The sequence below is a fragment of the Emys orbicularis genome, chromosome 9, assembly GCF_028017835.1.
Source record: "Emys orbicularis isolate rEmyOrb1 chromosome 9, rEmyOrb1.hap1, whole genome shotgun sequence".
NCBI classification, from domain to species: domain Eukaryota; kingdom Metazoa; phylum Chordata; order Testudines; family Emydidae; genus Emys; species Emys orbicularis.
Genome location: NC_088691.1, coordinates 74,354,077 through 74,372,690, shown reverse-complemented (window position 1 = coordinate 74,372,690; position 18,614 = coordinate 74,354,077). Strand labels below are relative to the sequence as shown.

The 18,614-nt window shown below is 48.3% G+C and overlaps 1 protein-coding gene across 3 annotated transcripts in view; it reads left to right on the top strand.

Moving 5' to 3' along the window:
• XRN1 (5'-3' exoribonuclease 1) overlaps positions 1 to 18,614 on the top strand; it is a 77,744-nt gene that overhangs the window by 5,900 nt on the left and 53,230 nt on the right. For all 3 annotated transcript variants that reach the window (XM_065410510.1, XM_065410509.1, XM_065410507.1), the window contains exons 2-8: positions 2,801 to 3,033; positions 4,963 to 5,060; positions 5,368 to 5,477; positions 5,569 to 5,679; positions 5,915 to 5,997; positions 12,282 to 12,369; positions 12,451 to 12,619. In XM_065410510.1, the coding sequence (XP_065266582.1) occupies positions 2,801 to 3,033; positions 4,963 to 5,060; positions 5,368 to 5,477; positions 5,569 to 5,679; positions 5,915 to 5,997; positions 12,282 to 12,369; positions 12,451 to 12,619 (892 nt within the window). The remainder of the gene's footprint in view (positions 1 to 2,800; positions 3,034 to 4,962; positions 5,061 to 5,367; positions 5,478 to 5,568; positions 5,680 to 5,914; positions 5,998 to 12,281; positions 12,370 to 12,450; positions 12,620 to 18,614) is intronic.

The following is an 18,614-nucleotide window of genomic DNA, read 5'->3' as shown; positions in this document are numbered from 1 at the left end:
TTATGCTCTAATAAATTTGTTAGTCTCTAAGGTGCCACAAGTACTCCTGTTCTTTTAACAAATTCAAAATACTAGGAGCTGTATGCAAACAGTTTAAATACATGTGAAGGTGAGACATACTTTTTCTCTGTGGTTCTCTTATCTTCAGAAGAGTTCATAAGTGAGAATACTAGAATGATGTAAAATATTGGGCCAGCTACTCAAATACTGAAGAAACAAGCAAGGGTTTGTTTTGTTTGAAGGAGAGGAAGGGGGAGGGGGCACTACTGGACAGGGCTACGTTGTTTCTTCTTCTGTTTGCTCTTGCAGAAAACGTGATAGAAGAGAGAGGGCATAAAAGGCATTTTCTATGTAAAACATAGATGATTATTTATAAATTTCATCACAGCATGCATCTTCATATGTAGAAAATGTCATCTGCTACCCTTCCATATGTTCTGCTTCATGTGAAAAGGGCATGTGGATCACCAAGGTTTTGCAGCTTTTTAGAGTGCTGTCAATGCAACACACCATCCCTTGGGACTAGAGAGCTGGTGTCTGTGTGGATGTGATGGACTTTGGGCGTGCAGTTTTATTCAGACCACAAAATTAGTTCCTTTATTAGAGAGACTAAATGCCATTCCAGGAAGTGCAGAGAAATAATTAGTGAGCACCATACATCAGCTGCATTCTTATACATTGCAGATCGAGCTCCATATCCAACAAGACTGCTAGGTATTGCTAGAGATTAGAGATGTATTACCTCTGTCTTAAGCCTGCCTCTACCTCTTCCTTTCCTCCATGCTCCCCAGTACTCTGCTTCTCCTAAATCTAGAATTCTGGATTATAAACGCAAACCCAGAAACGTTCCCCTAGAACAGGGGTAGGCAACCTTTCAGAAGTGGTGTGCCGAGTCTTCATTTATTCACTTTAATTTAAGGTTTTGCGTGCCGGTAATAAATTTTAACGTTTTTTAGATGGTCTCTCTCTATAAGTCTATATTATATAACTAAACTATTGTATGTAAAGTAAACAAGGTTTTCAAAATGTTTAAGAAGCTTCATTTAAAATTAAATTAAAATGCTGATCTTACGCTGCCAGCCTGCTCAGCCCGCTGCCAGCCTGGGGTTCTGTTCACCTAGGCCAGCAGCGGGCTGAGCGGGGCCTGCAGCCGGGACGCCGGCTGGCAAGGGGCTGGCAGCCGGGACCCCAGACCTGGGGGGGGTTCAGGGGTCAGGGCAGAGGGCTGGGTGTGTGTGTGGGGGGTTCAGAGGTCAGGGCAGAAGTCTGGAGGTGTGTGGGGGGTTCGGGGTGAGGGCAGAGGGATGGGGGCTGTGGGGGACGGCAGAGGGCAGTGGGGGTGTGGGGGGGTTCAGGGGTCAGGGCAGAGAGCAGTGGGGGGGTTCAGGGGTCAGGGCAGAGGGCTGGGGGTGTGTGGGGGGTTCAGGGGTCAGGGCAGAGAGCAGTGCGGGTGGGGGGGGTTTCAGGGGTCAGGGCAGAGGGCTGGGTGTGTGTGGGGGGGTGTAGGGCAGAAGACTGGGTGTGGGGGGGTTCAGGGGTCAGGGCAGAGGGCTGGGGGTGTGTGGGGGTACAGGGCAGAAGGCTGGGTGTGGGGAGGTTCAGGGGTCAGGGCAGAGGGCTGGGGTGCTCAGCTCGTGGGGGTGCTCCCAGCCCCCTGCCCTGAGCGGCTCATGGCAGGGGGCTGGAAGGGATATGCCCTGTTCCACCCCCTTCCCCAAGGTCCCGTCCCTACCTCTTGTCTGCCTCCTCTACGGAGCAGCGAGCACTCTGCCACTCATCCCCCTCTCCCTCGCAAGGGCCATCAGCTGATCAGCGCAGGGAAGGAGAGGAGGAGGGGCAGGAAAGCACCACGCTGGGGGAAGAAGCGGGGGAAGGGGGAAGCTTGGCTGCGGCAGGACCAAGCTTCTGCCTCCTGCCCCCGCAGGGGAGAGCAGTGGGTGGGGGGGCTGAGTGGGGCTGGGGGCCGGGACCGCGGCAGGCAGCAGCGTGCTACTCAAAATTGGCTTACATGCCATGTTTGGCACGTGTGCCATAGGTTGCCGACCCCTGCCCTACAAGTTATTTGGCCCAGGTGAGAGGATGGTTCAGCAACAACACAACAGGTCATCACAGGAAGTGAGGAAACTGTCCTACTGAAACTGCCAGGAGTACTTATGATTAGGAGTACTTACAAATCAAGCAGTAGATATGTGTACAGAATGGGTATATGTTTTCTTACAGACTGGCCTTGTCTGTATTATGTTTTTTGGACAAAAATATGATGGTACTGTTGCCCTTTGGTCCAAACAGTTAGCCAATATTTGGAGCCGTGCTGCATTATTTATACGAGCAAGATATTTCTTTGGTGCAATTCTGTTTATTTACAAAGAATGTACACAAAGTGCCATTTTCCTGGAAATAGTAGGAACAAATGGCAGACAGCTTCCTTGCTCACATTTTGAAAGCCTGCCTTTTCCAGAGAGTCCTGTGCCCCAAGGAATTCTGTCTCTGCTCTCTACTCAAGGCCATGGTCTCTACATATCTTCCATTGTCTGCTGGTTTTCTGGCAGCTTTTTCCTTCTGATACAGTCTGCTGGACCCAATCAATGCCCTAGCCCCTATTTTTACAATCAGTCCCCAGGAAAATGCCTTGGCTCACACAGCTCAGGTCCTGCTGTGCTTTTCCTGCCTTGGAGGGCAGCTTCTATTGTTTCAGCTATCACTGAAGAAAGGGAACCTTTTCTAGGTCTGTGATTGATAGGTGCTGTTTACAGTACTAACATAACTTGATATCCTAATATTATATGTGACTTTTTTCTAGATTCCAGAATTTGACAACTTGTACCTGGATATGAATGGTATCATCCATCAGTGTTCACACCCTAATGATGACGATGTTCACTTCAGAATCTCAGATGATAAGATCTTTGCTGATATTTTTCACTACTTGGAAGTATTATTTCGCATTATTAAACCAAGAAAGGTTTTCTTCATGGCAGTTGATGGAGTGGCTCCAAGAGCAAAAATGAACCAGCAGCGTGGGAGACGTTTTAGGTGAAAACATTTTAATGTTGCCCTGTTTATAAATCCATAGGACAGCACATTTTTATGAGATTTTTTAAATTTACAAATTGAAATAAGTATTAAATACATAGTTTTAAATGATGCTTTTGACTATAGCATTGTTTGGGTTTTGTTAAATAATAACTGGGCAGTCATAAATCAGAACTGAGGATTTTTTGCCAGTGCATTTGAAAAAAACCTGTATACCAGGGAGTACTTTTCATCTTTTGCTTTTGAAGCGAACTTGCAGTTTGCACAGCACTACAGAGGCTAGTATAAATCATCTCCTATTGGAACCAATGGCTTAGAACAGGGGTTCTCCAACTTCATTGCACTGTGACCCCCTTCTGACAACAAAAATTACTGCATGACCCCAGGAGAGGGGAGCAAAGCCCAAACCCCACTGCCTTGGGTGGGGGCCTGTAACCTGATCTCCGTTGCCCAGGGCTGAAGCCAAAGCCTGAGCCCCACCACCCAGGGCTAAAGCTCTCAAACTTCAGCTTTGGCCCCAGGCGGTGGGGCTCGGGCTTTTGCTTCAGCCCCAAGCCCCAGCAAGTCTAACATCAGTCCTGGCGACCCCATTAAAACGGGATTGTGACCCACTTTGGGGTCCCGACCCACAGTTTAAGAACCCCTGGCTTAGAACTTTGAGTTTGTAAAATTTGTGCCTTGGTCATTCAAAGGAGCATGGACCCAAGAATGGTGATCTAGCACAGCATGTATCTTTTGGGAACAGAAGTTATAGGTGCTGCTTCTTTTTCCATCTTTAAGACTGTTTTTCTATAAATCTACATATTCCAGTTTATCACTGTGCAAAGAAGCAGTAATAGGGCTGCTTTTGGAATCTGTGAATGCCATCTTAAAGAAGCCTTTGTGGTCACTGTATATAGTGAAGTTTTCCTTGACAGCCAGTGTGGAGGAGGGAAAGAGACTGAGGTTTGAGAACTAATAAAATTCTAGTCTCTAGTAACATTGGCCATCAGGCTAGCTAAATAATGTAGTTTACATCTAGATCATATACAGTAAAGATCATTAAAATCTTGATGTTTACTGCTTGCCCTAGCAGCTTTTGTGAACTTTGGGGACAGCAGCCACATTGACAGGGCATATTGGAAGTTGGAGATAGGGCTGGCCATTTCCTCTTTTTGTTCTGAACAACTGATACTACAGTACTTCCTTTTCTTCACCAGTGGGTGCTATGGGGAGTTCCATTCACTGTAGACTGTTTCTCTTCAGGTTTCACCTGCCTCTTACTGTTGTCACTAGAAGGGTAAGGAAGGAAGCCAGAGGTTTGGAGATGTGAGGAGACCATTTGGGGACCATTGGGAGGACAAGAAAAACAACTGGTGGGGCAATAGGCAAGATTGGCATGGGGTTGAGGAGGAGATGAGAGAGAATAATTGTGGCTAAAAAATAAATGTGAAAAGAACAAATAAGAAAGCCAGAGGGTTTTAAAGAAAAATTAAAACATTAAAAAAGGATAGAACAATATCAGGAAAAATGTGAAGGAAGACAGGTGGGAGTGGGGAGGAAAGCATCAAGATAAAAATGAAGAGATTGTCCACAAATTATTTTCTCTTCTATGTCCTTTAATTCTGAGGGGGGAAAGATTAGCTTAGTCAGTATTTTGACACTTGCCATTTATCTGCTGCCAGCTGGTTCTCTTTTCCTCCCATTGGCCCCCAAATGGTCTTCTCAGCCCTGTATATATTACTAGTATATGTGCAGCATACATCTTATCCTTGCTGTAGAAAATTCAAAACAGCTTCTTTATTTTCTATGTGCACTAAAAACAAAATTAAAAGACTGACTAAGAATTACATTTTCTTTTTAATTTATTTTAAGAAGGAACTCTACATTTAATTTTTTGAGGAAAAAATAGTGTACATACAATGCTGTAAAATTCAATGGTTTTTTTAGGTCAGCAAAAGAAGCAGAGGACAAAATAAAGAAGGCTTTAGAAAAAGGAGATGTTCTCCCTACAGAAGCCAGGTTTGACTCCAATTGTATTACACCAGGTAGGAAAATGTGCTGGTTACTTACAGGAGAATTGCTGTGATTAATCATTTTGCCTTTCTGTCATCTGATTTTTCAATAGGATTTGTTCTGCTAAATCACTTGGGCACTTTTGAAAATCCCACCCAAATTTAATATTTAAAACCTGAAAACTCTTCAAAAGTACTCCACCTTCCACACTTTGCAAAAATGAATTGTTTTTTCTATCACTAATCGCTAATATCCCTCATAAATGTATAAATGGAATTTTGAATAACTCGTAAAATGACAATGTATCAGAAGATGTAACTTGTAGATTTCTGTTACTAGGGACTGATTTCATGGCCAGGTTGCACGAACATCTGAAGTATTTTGTAAATATGAAGATTTCCACAGACAAATCCTGGCATGGCGTAACTGTCTACTTATCAGGCCACGAGGTTATTGTGTTTATATTACTGATTTTTTTTTTTTTTTTTAAATAGTATTTTCAGAATAGTGTTTACTGAATTGTTTTATCTTTGCATTTAGACACCAGGTGAAGGAGAGCATAAAATTATGGAATTTATCCGATCAGAGAAAACAAAGCCTGATTACGATCCAAACACAAGACATTGTCTATATGGTTTAGATGCTGACTTGGTATGTGCAAATATATTTTATACTTATAATGACAAAAGGCTATTATGTGTGTGACTTGGGCATCTATTCAATATTTTGTTGGAATATATGACTATAATACATTATTAAACAAAAAACTTGACATTTATGGCAAACTAAAAATTTACAATGAGGAACCACGGAGCATGGAAATATCCTGACACTGGTCACTTCATGAATAATAATAAAACCCCTTCTTAATCTCTTATTTCCACAGATTATGCTTGGATTAACAAGTCATGAGTCACATTTCTCACTTTTAAGAGAAGAAGTCAGGTTTGGTGGCAAAAAATCCCAGAGGTAAACTGCTTCTAAAAATCTTATTTATAGGAAGAAAGGAGATCCAAAAGATGCAGGGTTGCTTAGAATATTTTCTTTAAATGACTGCATATTTAATCAGTCAGGTAATTGTTGTATTTTAATTTGATTATGGATGAATATTATAAATTCATATAAATTTATTTTATAAATCTTAATATTTATGTTAATATAAATATTTTCTATTTGCCTGAATGAACAAATAGAAAAAAAGTCTGCAATTTGGTTCTTGTGGAACCTAATACCAACTGAACTGCTAGAAAATCCTGAGAGCTATAGTGCACCACATCGTGCCTCTGGCTTCGTGCCCTAGGGCACGCAGCTCATACTATACTGATACTATTTCCCACAATAGATTGTTCTTGTTCTTATAGATTCATTCATTTAAAAAAACAAAACAAAACACTAAGGACTTGTCTACATGGGGAAATTGACCAGAATGGCAATTGAGGAGTAAACTATTCCAGAATAGCTCCCCTCTGGACATTCTTATTCCAGAGTATAGGAATACCTTTTCCCAATTTCCTTTAATCTACAGATAAAGGTAAATCAGAAGAAGGCCCCTTCTTCTGGTATTAAAGTGTCCACACGGGAAGCTATTCTGATCACTATCCCCATGTAAACAGATCCTAAACTTCTTGGTGGTGGGGTGGGCCGGAGAGAGAGAGAGAACATGCTATCTTGTATGTACAGGAAAGCTCTCAGATACTATGGTAATGAGAGCCATGTAAGTACCTAAAGAGATACATAGCTCTTGTTGATGTGCTCTAGCCAAGAACCCAAAATAAATTCCAGTGCAAAAGGACTGGACCATGCTTTATAAAGTTTAAGGCCAGAAGAGACCCCAGATCATCTAGTCTGACCTCCTGTATATCACAGGCTCCAGCACTCACACACTAAACCCAAAAAGAACAGGAGTACTTGTGGCACCTTAGAGACTAACAAATTTATTAGAGCATAAGCTTTCGTGGGCTACAGCCCACTTCTTCGGATGCATATAGAATGGAACATATATTGAGGAGATACATATACACACATACAGAGAGCATGAACAGGTGGGAGTTGTCTTACCAACTCTGAGAGGCCAATTAAGTAAGAGAAAAAAAACTTTTGAAGTGATAATCAAGATAGCCCAGTACAGACAATTTGATAAGAAGTGTGAGAATACTTACAAGGGGAGATAGATTCAATGTTTGTAATGGCTCAGCCATTCCCAGTCCTTATTCAATCCTAAATTGATTGTATCTAGTTTGCATATCAATTCCAGCTCAGCAGTCTCTCGTTGGAGTCTGTTTTTGAAGTTTTTCTGGTGTAAAATAGCCACCCGCAGGTCTGTCATTGAATGACCAGACAGGTTAAAGTGTTCTCCCGCTGGTTTTTGAGTATTATGATTCCTGATGTCAGATTTGTGTCCGTTAATTCTTTTGCGTAGAGACTTTCCGGTTTGGCCAATGTACATGGCAGAGGGGCATTGCTGGCACATGATGGCATATATCACATTGGTAGATGTGCAGGTGAATGAGCCCCTGATGGTCTGGCTGATGTGATTAGGTCCTATGATGATGTCACTTGAATAGATATGTGGACAGAGTTGGCATCGGGCTTTGTTACAAGGATAGGTTCCTGGGTCAGTGTTTTTGTTCAGTGATGTGTGGTTGCTGGTGAGTATTTGCTTTAGGTTGGGGGGTTGTCTGTAAGCGAGGACAGGTCTGTCTCCCAAACAAAATGAAACCAAGGTATTACAGCCCACAGGAGACTAAACAGTTGTGTATCACAAGCAGAGTATAGGAGGGACTGAGGTGCACCAAGGCCCCCACAATGACACAGAATTGATTAAGTGGGCTATATCCAGATGATCCCAGCAAGTGACCTGCACCCATGCTGCAGAGGAAGGAGAAAACCCCCAGAGATCACTGCCAAAGTGGTCTGGGGGAAAATTCCTTCCTGACCCTACATATGATGATCAGTTAGACCCTGAGCATGCGAGCAAGAATCACCCAGATTAGCACCTGAGAGAGAATGCTTGGTGCAATCTTAGAGTACTAGCCCACCCTGTCCAGCATCCCATTTCCTTTTGTAGTCATTTCTGATATGACAGAGGAAGGAGACCAAACAAGCCCAAAGCCCAACCAAAATAGAATCATAGAATATCAGGGTTGGAAGGGACCTCAGGAGGTCATCTAGTCCAACCCCCTGCTCAAAGCAGGACCAATTCCCAACTAAATCATCCCAGCCAGGGCTTTGTCAAGCCTGACCTTAAAAACCTCTAAGGAAGGAGATTCCACCACCTCCCTAGGTAACCCATTCCAGTGCTTCACCACCCTCCTAGTGAAAAAGTTTTTCCTAATATCCAACCTAAACCTCCCCAACTGCAACTTGAGACCATTACTCCTTGTTCTGTCATCAGGTACCACTGAGAACAGTCTAGATCCATCCTCTTTGGAACCCCCTTTCAGGTAGTTGAAAGCAGCTATCAAATCCCCCCTCATTCTTCTCTTCTGCAGACTAAACAATCCCAGTTCCCTCAGCCTCTCCTCATAAATCATGTGTTCCAGCCCACTAATCATTTTTGTTGCCCTCCATTGGACTCTTTCCAATTTTTCCACATTCTTCTTGTAGTGTGGGGCCCAAAACTGGACACAGTACTCCAGATGAGGCCTCACCAATGTCGAATAGAGGGAAATGATCACGTCCCTCGATCTGCTGGCAATGCCCCTACTTATACAGCCCAAAATGCCGTTAGCCTTCTTGGCAACAATGGCACACTGTCAACTCATATCCAGCTTCTCGTCCACTGTAACCCCTAGGTCCTTTACTGCAGAACTGCTTCCTAGCCATTCGGTCCCTAGTCTGTAACAGTGCATGGGTTTCTTCCGTCCTAAGTGCAGGACTCTGCACTTGTCCTTGTTGAACCTCATCAGGTTTCTTTTGGCCCAATCCTCTAATTTGTCTAGGTCCCTCTGTATCCTATCCCTGCCCTCCAGCGTATCTACCACTCTTCCCAGTTTAGTGTCATCTGCAAACTTGCTGAGAGTGCAGTCCACGCCATCCTCCAGATCATTAATGAAGATATTGAACAAAACCGGCCCCAGGACTGACCCCTGGGGCACTCCACTTGAAACCGGCTGCCAACTAGACATGTAGCCGTTGATCACTACCCGTTGAGCCCGACGATCTAGCCAGCTTTCTATCCACCTTATAGTCCATTCATCCAGCCCATACTTCTTTAACTTGCTGGCAAGAATACTGTGGGAGACTGTATCATAAGCTTTGCTGAAGTCAAGGAATAACACATCCACTGCTTTCCCCACATCCACAGAGTCAGTTATCTCCTCATAGAAGGCAATTAGGTTAGTCAGGCATGACTTGCCCTTGGTGAATCCATGCTGACTGTTCCTGATCACTTTCCTCTCCTCTAAGTGCTTCAGAATTGATTCCTTGAGGACCTGCTCCATGATTTTCCCAGGGACTGAGGTGAGGCTGACTGGCCTGTAGTTCCCTGGATCCTCCTCCTTCCCTTTTTTAAAGATGGGCACTACATTAGCCTTTTTCCAGTCATCCAGGACCTCCCCCGATCGCCATGAGTTTTCAAAGATAATGGCCTATGGCTCTGCAATCACATCCGCCAACTCCTTTAGCACCCTCGGATGCAGCGCATCCGGCCCCATGGACTTGTGCTTGTCCAGTTTTTCTAAATAGTCCCGAACCACTTCTTTCTCCACAGAGGGCTGGTCACCTTCTCCCCATACTGTGCTGCCCAGTGCAGCAGTCTGGGAGCTGACCTTGTTCGTGAAGACAGAGGCAAAAAAATCATTGAGTACATTAGCTTTTTCCACATCCTCTGTTACTAGGTTGCCTCCCTCCTTCAGTAAGGGGCCCACACTTTCCTTGACTTTCTTCTTGTTGCTAACATACCTGAAGAAACCCTTCTTGTTACTCTTAACATCTCTTGCTAGCTGCAACTCCAAGTGTGATTTGGCCTTCCTGATTTCACTCCGGCATGCCTGAGCAATATTTTTATACTCCTCCCTGGTCATTTGTCCAATCTTCCACTTCTTGTAAGCTTCTTTTTTGCGTTTAAGGTCAGCAAGGATTTCACCGTTAAGCCAAGCTGGTCGCCTGCCATATTTACTGTTCTTTCTACACATTGGGATGGTTTTTTCCTGCAACCTCAATAAGGACTCTTTAAAATACAGCCAGCTCTCCTGGATTCCTTTCCCCCTCATGTTATTCTCCCAGGAGATCCTGCCCATCAGTTTCCTGATGGAGTCAAAGTCTGCTTTTCTGAAGTCCAGGGTCCGTATTCTGCTGCTCTCCTTTCTTCCTTGTGTCAGGATCCTGAACTCGACCATCTCATGGTCACTGCCTCCCAGGTTCCCATCCACTTTTGCTTCCCCTACTAATTCTTCCCGGTTTGTGAGCAGCAGGTCTAAAAGAGCTCTGCCCCTAGTTGGTTCCTCCAGCACTTGCACCAGGAAATTGTCCCCTACACTTTCCAAAAGCTTCCTGGATTGTCTGTGCACTGCTGTATTGCTCTCCCAGCAGATATCAGGGTGATTAAAGTCTCCCATGAGAACCAGGGCCTGCGATCTAGTAACTTCTGCTAGTTGCCGGAAGAAAGCCTCATCCACCTCATCCCCCTGGTCTGGTGGTCTATAGCAGACTCCCACCACAACATCACTCTTGTTGTTCACATTTCTAAACTTAATCCAGAGACTCTCAGGTTTTTCTGCAGTTTCATACCAGAGCTCTGAGCAGTCATACTCCTCTTTTACATACAATGCAACTCCCCCACTTTTTCTGCCCTGCCTGTCCTTCCTGAACAGTTTATATCCATCCATGACAGTACTCCAGTCATGTGAGTTATCCCACCAAGTCTCTGTTATTCCAATGACATCCTTGACTGTGCCAGGACTTCCAGTTCTCCCTGCTTGTTTCCCAGGCTTCTTGCATTTGTGTATAGGCACTTAAGATAACTCGCTGATTGTCCCGCTTTCTCAGTCTGAGACAGGAGTCCTCCCCTCTTGCACTCTCCTGCTCGTGCTTCCTCCCGGTATTCCATTTCCCCATTTACCTCAGGGCTTTGGTCTCCTTCCCCCGGTGAACCTAGTTTAAAGCCCTCCTCACTAGGTTAGCCAGCCTGCTTGTGAAGATGTTCTTCCCTCTCTTCGTTAGGTAGAGCCCGTCTCTGCCTAGCACTCCTCCTTCTTGGAACACTATCCCATGGTCGAAGAATCCAAAGCCTTCTCACCGACACCACCTGCATAGCCATTCGTTGACTTCCACAATTCGACGGTCTCTACCCAGGCCTTTTCCCTGCACAGGGAGGATGGACGAGAACACCACTTGCGCCTCAAACTCCTTTATCCTTCTTCCCAGAGCCATTGAGGAGAAGGAAAAAAAAAACAAAAAAATCTTCCTGACTGTCTGAAGCCCTTGTGCATTTATTCCCTTTACATGGAATTTAGGTGTTGCATAGGGCCTAGTTCACCAACCTTGCATAGGGTTGGCTTTCACCCAGATAAACTTCAGAGGGAGGGTATTTTATATTCATAGCCTACTCCCAGGCCAAAATCAGCAGTGTGTGTATGTGTGCATCCACAGGCTTGTCTATGACGGGGGATCCCCAGCAATATTAATACTTATGAGTTATGTAACCCTTCTTATATCCAGAGCACTTCACAGATATTATCTAGTTAATCTTATCAGATCTTCAAAGTAGGTAAATAAAGATTTTTCGCATTTTACTTGTGGGAAAGTTGAGACACAAGTTATATTGACTTGCCCCAAATCATATACTGAGTCAATGTCAGAGCCAGGATTAGAGCGCAGGAATTCCCAGTTACCATACCTATGCTGAATCCACTGGACCACACTCGCTTTTCCAAACTGGGCATCTCCATTTTCTTAAAAGCAGACTTCTGCAAACACTTATGTGCTTAATTTTGAAGTCACTGCCAGTATTCACATGCTTAAAATTAAGCAAGAGTGTAATTGTTTGCTGGATTGAAGTCTGAGTCTTTGCTGCTTTTTAGAACATTTCCTGGGTAGCCAGTAAGGCAAAATTATATTATTGAAACAGAGTCTTTGTAAAATGCAATTAGTATTTATTTGCTCCTGACAACAAGTACTCAGACATCATAATCTTTAGCAATGCAGCCAAATACATAATAGCTGAGTACTTATTTTTGGATAACTATAGTGGACTATTATATACATCAGAAATATTTATAAATAGTTGATTTCATGTTTTGAATAATTTACAGAGCATGTGCCCCAGAAGAAACCACATTTCACTTACTGCACTTGTCATTAATGAGAGAATATATTGACTATGAATTTTCACCAGTAAAAGTAAGTATTAATGGAACCATGGGCAAAAGACGTTAAAACTTTGTATACAGACTTGATCATAAAGCTTTTCTTATTTTTTAGGACAAGATTTCCTTTCAATATGACATTGAAAGGATAATAGATGATTGGATCTTAATGGGGTTTCTTGTAGGCAATGACTTTATTCCTCATCTACCTCATTTACATATTAATCATGATGCGCTGCCACTTCTTTATAAAACATATATGGCTATCCTGCCAGAACTTGGAGGTAAGTAATTTAAAAAATATATTTAAACAGAAACATACTTATAGTTCTGGAACAGAAATCAAAGGAAAGGTTAAACTGAAGTGTTGCTTATATAGACCTTACTAGTATAACAATATTGTTTGATAGTACTTGCTGAAGTGTGAGCTAGTCAATTCTTCTTCGAGTGCTTGCTCATGTGTATTCCACAGTAGGTGTGCGTGCGCGCCACGTGCACCGGTGCCGGAAGTTTTTCCCTTAGTAGTACCCGTAGGGGGGGAGCACCGCTGCGACCCCTGGAGTGGCGCCTCTATACCGCGCTATAAGGGGAGCCGCGTGCTCCCCCCACCCTCAGTTTCTTCTTGCCACCAGTGAAGGTGCGTTGGAACGTCTTGCTCCAGCTCTGCTGCAGCCTTTCCAGTTGATCTTAGTGGTACCTTTAGCTAGTTATTAGTAGCTCGTAGAAAGTAGTTTTTCAGTTGTTATTGTGGGCCCGGGGTATGTCCTGTGCCCCAGGCTTCAAGTCGTGCGACTCCTGTCGCCGTTCCATGCCAAGGAGTGATCCGCATGCTGAGTGTCTCCGCTGTTTGGGCGAAACTCACGTGAGTGAACGCTGCAAGATCTGCAGGTCTTTTAAGCCACGAACTAAGAAGGAGAGGGACATCAGGCTTCGCGCTCTCCTCATGGAATCAGCGCTGGCTCCAACTCCGGTACGCCGAGCGGACTCGGCGCCGGGCACCGCATTGTCGATGCGCAGCAAAGCCCCCTTCCCCAGTCGGCACCGCTCCCCTTCCAAGAAGCAAAGGAAGAGCTCGACTTCGCAGCGGCGCTGTGAGAAGGAAGGGGGAGAGGCTGGTCCCGCGTTGGGCAGCCCTTGGTTCCCCCCGGGCTCGAAACCTCCAACTCGTGCTGAGCGGAGTAGCCCGGCAGCGTCGACACGCACCTCTGTTGCGGTCCCGATCCCATCGACGCCGGAGGCTCTACAGGCAGCTCGAGACATTTTGAGCTTGCCGGTGCCCGGGGTGCCACCGGTGGCGGGCCCCTGGTCTCGAGGCAAACCGCTGCTGGGTGCGCGACAGGCCTCCCAGGTACGGTGCAGCTCTCACTCTGAAGACCGCTCTCTACCCCGTTCTGCACGCAGCGACAGGTCCACTCGCAGCTCGCGTTCACCACCCTCGATGCCAGCCAGGTTACCCAGTTCGGTGCCGCCTGGGCAGGAGTCTCAGGGTCCTGCCACGCCATGCAGCAGCCGGCGTAGGCACCGAGATAGGTGTCAAAGGCGCTCCTCTTCACGACGCAGCTGTCGCAGCCGGTCTCAGCACGACCGACGTCGACGCTCCCGCTCAGTCAGACGTCACACACGGGGCTCCCGCCGCGTGTCACCAGCCCACGGCACCGCAGCTCCAGGCGCCGAAGCGAATCTTGGAGCAGTACTTCCGGGGGGTACCGATCCTCGACGTCGAGGTCCCGGTCCCGTGGAAGACGGCATCGCTCCCACCGCTCCTATGGTACCGTTCGGTTGGTGGTGACCTCGGCCTCGGCACTCAGCCACCCTCGCTGGGCCGTACTGATCAGCCGGACCAGATAGTGCCACCTGGCCCGCAGCATGGATAGTGGCAAGGGGCCCTATGGCAGGGACAATGGTGTCAATGGGCAGCCGCTGATGCCCACCCAGGCGGTAACCCGTTCGGTGGCCGGGGCATCCGAGGCCCCGTCGGCCTCGCTATCTAGGCTATGGCACAAATCGACAGATCATGAGTCGTCAGCTCCGCGCTCGGACTCCGACCTGGGGGTTGATGCACCGGCTGCGGCCCACAGCCCCGTGCCGGCCTCCTCTTCTGCACCGGATGATACCATCACGGCACCGCCCTCTGCTCCACAGGAAGACTTCAGGGCGCATCAAGACCTGCTAAAGTGGGTGGCATCGAGCCTCCAGCTGCAGGCCGAGGAGATGGAGGGCCCATCCGATTCCCGCTTTAATGTACTGTCCCCCTCGGTGCCGGGCCGTGTGGCTTTACCCCTTCACCAAGGAGTAGCCAACATCTCCAATGCCCTGTGGTTAACTCCTGCCTCTCTGGCCCCGATTTCCAAGAAGGCTGAGAGGAAGTATTTCGTGCCGGCCAAGAACCATGAATACCTCTATTCTCACCCGGTACCTAACTGCCTGGTGGTGGAATCGGTGAACCACCGGGAGCAGCAGGGCCAGCCCACGCCCACCCCCAAGAATAAAGATACCAGGAGACTAGACTCTTTTGGTAGAAAACTTTACTCCTCTTCCAGTTTCCAGCTCAGGGTGGCCAACCATCAGGCCTTACTGAGATGATATGATTTTAATTGATGGGAGTCCCTGCCAAAGTTCGAGCCACTCCTCCCAGAGCAGGATAGGAAGGACTTTAAGGCATTGGTGGACGAGGGAGCAACGGCAGCCAAAGCAGCCCTGCAGGCAGCATCGGACGCGGCGGATACAGCGGCTTGCTCGATGGCCTCCGCGATCTCCATGTGCAGGGCGTCGTGGCTCCTCCTGTCCAGGCTTTCGGCGGAGGTTCAGTTCCTCATGCAGGACCTGCCGTTCGATGGGAAGGCCCTGTTTGCCGAACAGACGGACGTCAGGCTGCACGGGATGAAAGACTCTCGTACCAACCTGCAGACCTTGGGCCTCTACGTCCCTCCGGCTAAGGGCAAGGCCAAACTGCAGACGTCAGCTCACCCTACGCAGAGCAGATATGAGTCCCCTTACAAGAGGCCGAGAGACCAAAAGCGCCAGCCTCAACGACAGTCCCGCTCTGCCCCACAGCCTGGGCCCTCTAAGGGCAAGAGGCAGGGAAAGAGGTGGTTTTGACTATTTGCAGGGGGGCACCAAGGCAGTTGCCATGGAAACTCCCCCACTAATAAAGTTTGTGTTCGGCAACCATTTGTCTGCCTTCCATGGGGAATGGTCACGAATAACCTCGGACGACTGGGACCTCAACACCATTTCCAAGGGCTACACGTTGCAGTTCAGTTCACCCTGCCCAACCACCCCCCATCGCTGGTGGGCTCGGGGGACCTGGAGCACATTCACCTCCTAGGTCAGGAGGTGGAACAACTACTACATCTGGGGGCAGTGGAGAGAGTGCCAGTAGAATTCCAGGGCAGGGGCTTCTACTCCCAATATTTCCTGATCCCAAAAGCGAAAGGGGGTCTCAGGCCCATCCTAGATCTGCGGAATCTCAATCGTTTTATGGTCCGCTCCAAATTCCGCATGGTGTCCCTGGCTTTTATCATCCCCTCCCTGGACCCGGGGGACTGGTACATGGCCCTGGACCTTCAGGACGCGTGTTTCCACATACATATTTTCGAAGGGCACAGGCACTTCCTCCGTATCCTGGTGGGGCCCGACCACTACCAGTTCACAGTTCTCCCATTTGGCCTATCCACAGCGCCCAGGGTATTCACAAAGTGTATGGCGGTGGTAGCGGCCTACCTCAGACGAGAAGGGGTCCAGATGTTCCCATATCTGGACGATTGGCTTCTCAAGGGCAACTCATGGTCTCAGGTGAGGGCCCATGTGGACCTGCTCCTGTCCACATGCGCCAATCTTGGCCTGTTGGTAAACGAGACAAAATCAACGCTAGTCCTCGTGCAGTGCATAGAATTCATAGGGGCACAACTGGACTCCTTAAGGGCCACAGCCTCTCTCCCAGTGGGCAGGTTTGAAACCCTCAAAGGTCTCGCCTCGGTCACGACTTTTCCGGTGACAACCAAGGGCGTGCCTTCAGATCCTAGGGCACATGGCGGCGTGCACGTATGTGGTCTGCCACGCTAGGCTCCAAATGAGGCCCCTCCAGCTATGGCTAGCCTCCCAGTTCTCCCAGGCCCGGGACGGTCTGGACAAGGTCCTCACGGTACTGACCCGGGTAATCGCCTCCCTACAATGGTGGTCCTCCCCGGGCAACATGCTCCAAGGGGTTCCTTTCCGGAAGACGGCCCCGTCAATAGACCTGGCGTCCAATGCGTCGGACTTGGGCTGGGGAGCCCACATAGGGAACATGTAAACCCAAGGGATGTGGTCAACCTCAGACCTGTCCCTTCATATAAATGTCAGGGAGCTCAGGGCGATACGGTTGGCGTGTGTAGCTTTTGTCACGCAGCTTCGCGGCAAGGTGGCCAGAGTCCTTACGGACAACACTGCCGCGATGTTCTACATCAACAGGCAAGGCGGGTCACGGTCCTCGGCCCTCTGCCGGGAAGCTCTGAGACTGTGGGAATTCTGTATAGCCCACGACATCTCCCTGAGGGCTTTCCACCTACCAGGCGCCCGCAATACACAGGCCGATCGCCTCAGCAGGGTTTTCTCCCCCCATTACGAGTGGTCTCTCCACTTGGAGGTCACTCACCGGCTCTTCCGAGAGTGGGGAATTCCCCACGTGGACCTGTTCGCGACCCGCCAGAACCAGCGTTGCCCCCAGTTTTGTTCCGGGGGGGGGGGTTGGGGAGGGACGCGATCTCATATGCCTTCCTCCTGCAGTGGTTGGACCAGCTTTTCTGTGCTTTTCCACCGTTTCCCCTTATAGGCAAAGTCCTAGAAAAAGTGAAAACAGACAAAGCGTATCATCCTTATCGCCCCAGCCTGGCCCCGTCAACATTGGTACGGGACCCTACTGGACCTACTGGCAGCCCTTCCGAGGAGGTTGCCGCTACGCCCGGACCTCCTCTCCCAGGACGAGGGCCGCCTCCTTCATCCCAATCTGGCCACTCTCCACCTGACAGCATGGCTGCTCAGTGGCTAGACGAGGAGAGGAGGTGTTCTGAGGAAGTCATGCAGGTCCTCCTGGAAAGTAGGAAGCCGTCCACACGCCGGACGTACCTGGCGAAGTGGTCCCGATTTTCCATGTGGGTGTGGGAGTGGGGAGTCTCCCCATCGTCTGCACCGCTCCAGCTTATCCTTAGGACCCAAGGGCTGGCACCCGCCTCTGTCAAGGTACACTTGGCGGCCATATCGGCCTTCCACCCGCCGGTGCAAGGGCACTCGGTCTTCTCCCATACTATGACCTACTGCTTCCTGAGAGGCCTTGACCGTTCATTCCCGTATGCTAGATCCCCTGTACCGCAATGGGACCTAAACCTGGTCTTGTCCCGCTTCACGGGGCCTCCCTTTGAAACCTTGGCCACGTGTTCCTTGTCTCACCTCTCATGGAAGGTAGCCTTCCTTGTAGCAATCAAATCGGCCCGACGTGTCTCAGAGCTCAGGGCCTTGACCTCGGAACCTCCATATATGGTCTTCCACAAGGATAAGGTCCAGCATCACCCACACCCTGCATTCCTCCCGAACGTGGTCTCCGCCTTCCATATGGAACAGGACATCTTTCTCCCCGTGCTCTGTCCCAAGCCCCATTCCTCCAATGAAGAACGCCGCCTTCACATGCTCGATGTGCGTAGGGCACTGGCCTTCTACCTGGATCGGACTAAACCGTTCCGAAAATCCTCGCAACTCTTCGTTGCCTTGGCCGAGCGTATGAAGGGGCAGCCCATTTCCATCCAGTGCCTTTCTCGCTGGATCACCTCGTGCATACGCACGTGCTATGATCTGGCAGGGGTTCCCCCGCCACCGATCATCAGAGCACACTCAACGAGAGCTCTGGCCTCGTCAGCTGCCTATGTAGTCCATGTCCCTATCCAGGACATCTGTAGGGCTGCCACCTGGTCTTCAGTTCACACATTCACTGCGCATTATGCAATTGTCTCCCAAACTAGGGATGATGCCGGGTTCGGCAGAGCGGTACTGCATCCCGGGAACTCGTAAACTCCTACCCACCTCTAATGGATATAGCTTGGAATCACCTACTGTGGAATACACATGAGCAAGCACTCAAAGAAGAAAAGACAGTTACCTGTTCCGTAACTGGTGTTCTTCGAGATGTGTTGCTCATGTCTATTCCACATCCCACCCTCCTTCCCCTCTGTTGGAGTTGTCCAGCAAGAAGGAACCGAGGGGGGGTGGGGCGCGTGGCTCCCCTTATAGCACGATATAGCGGCACCA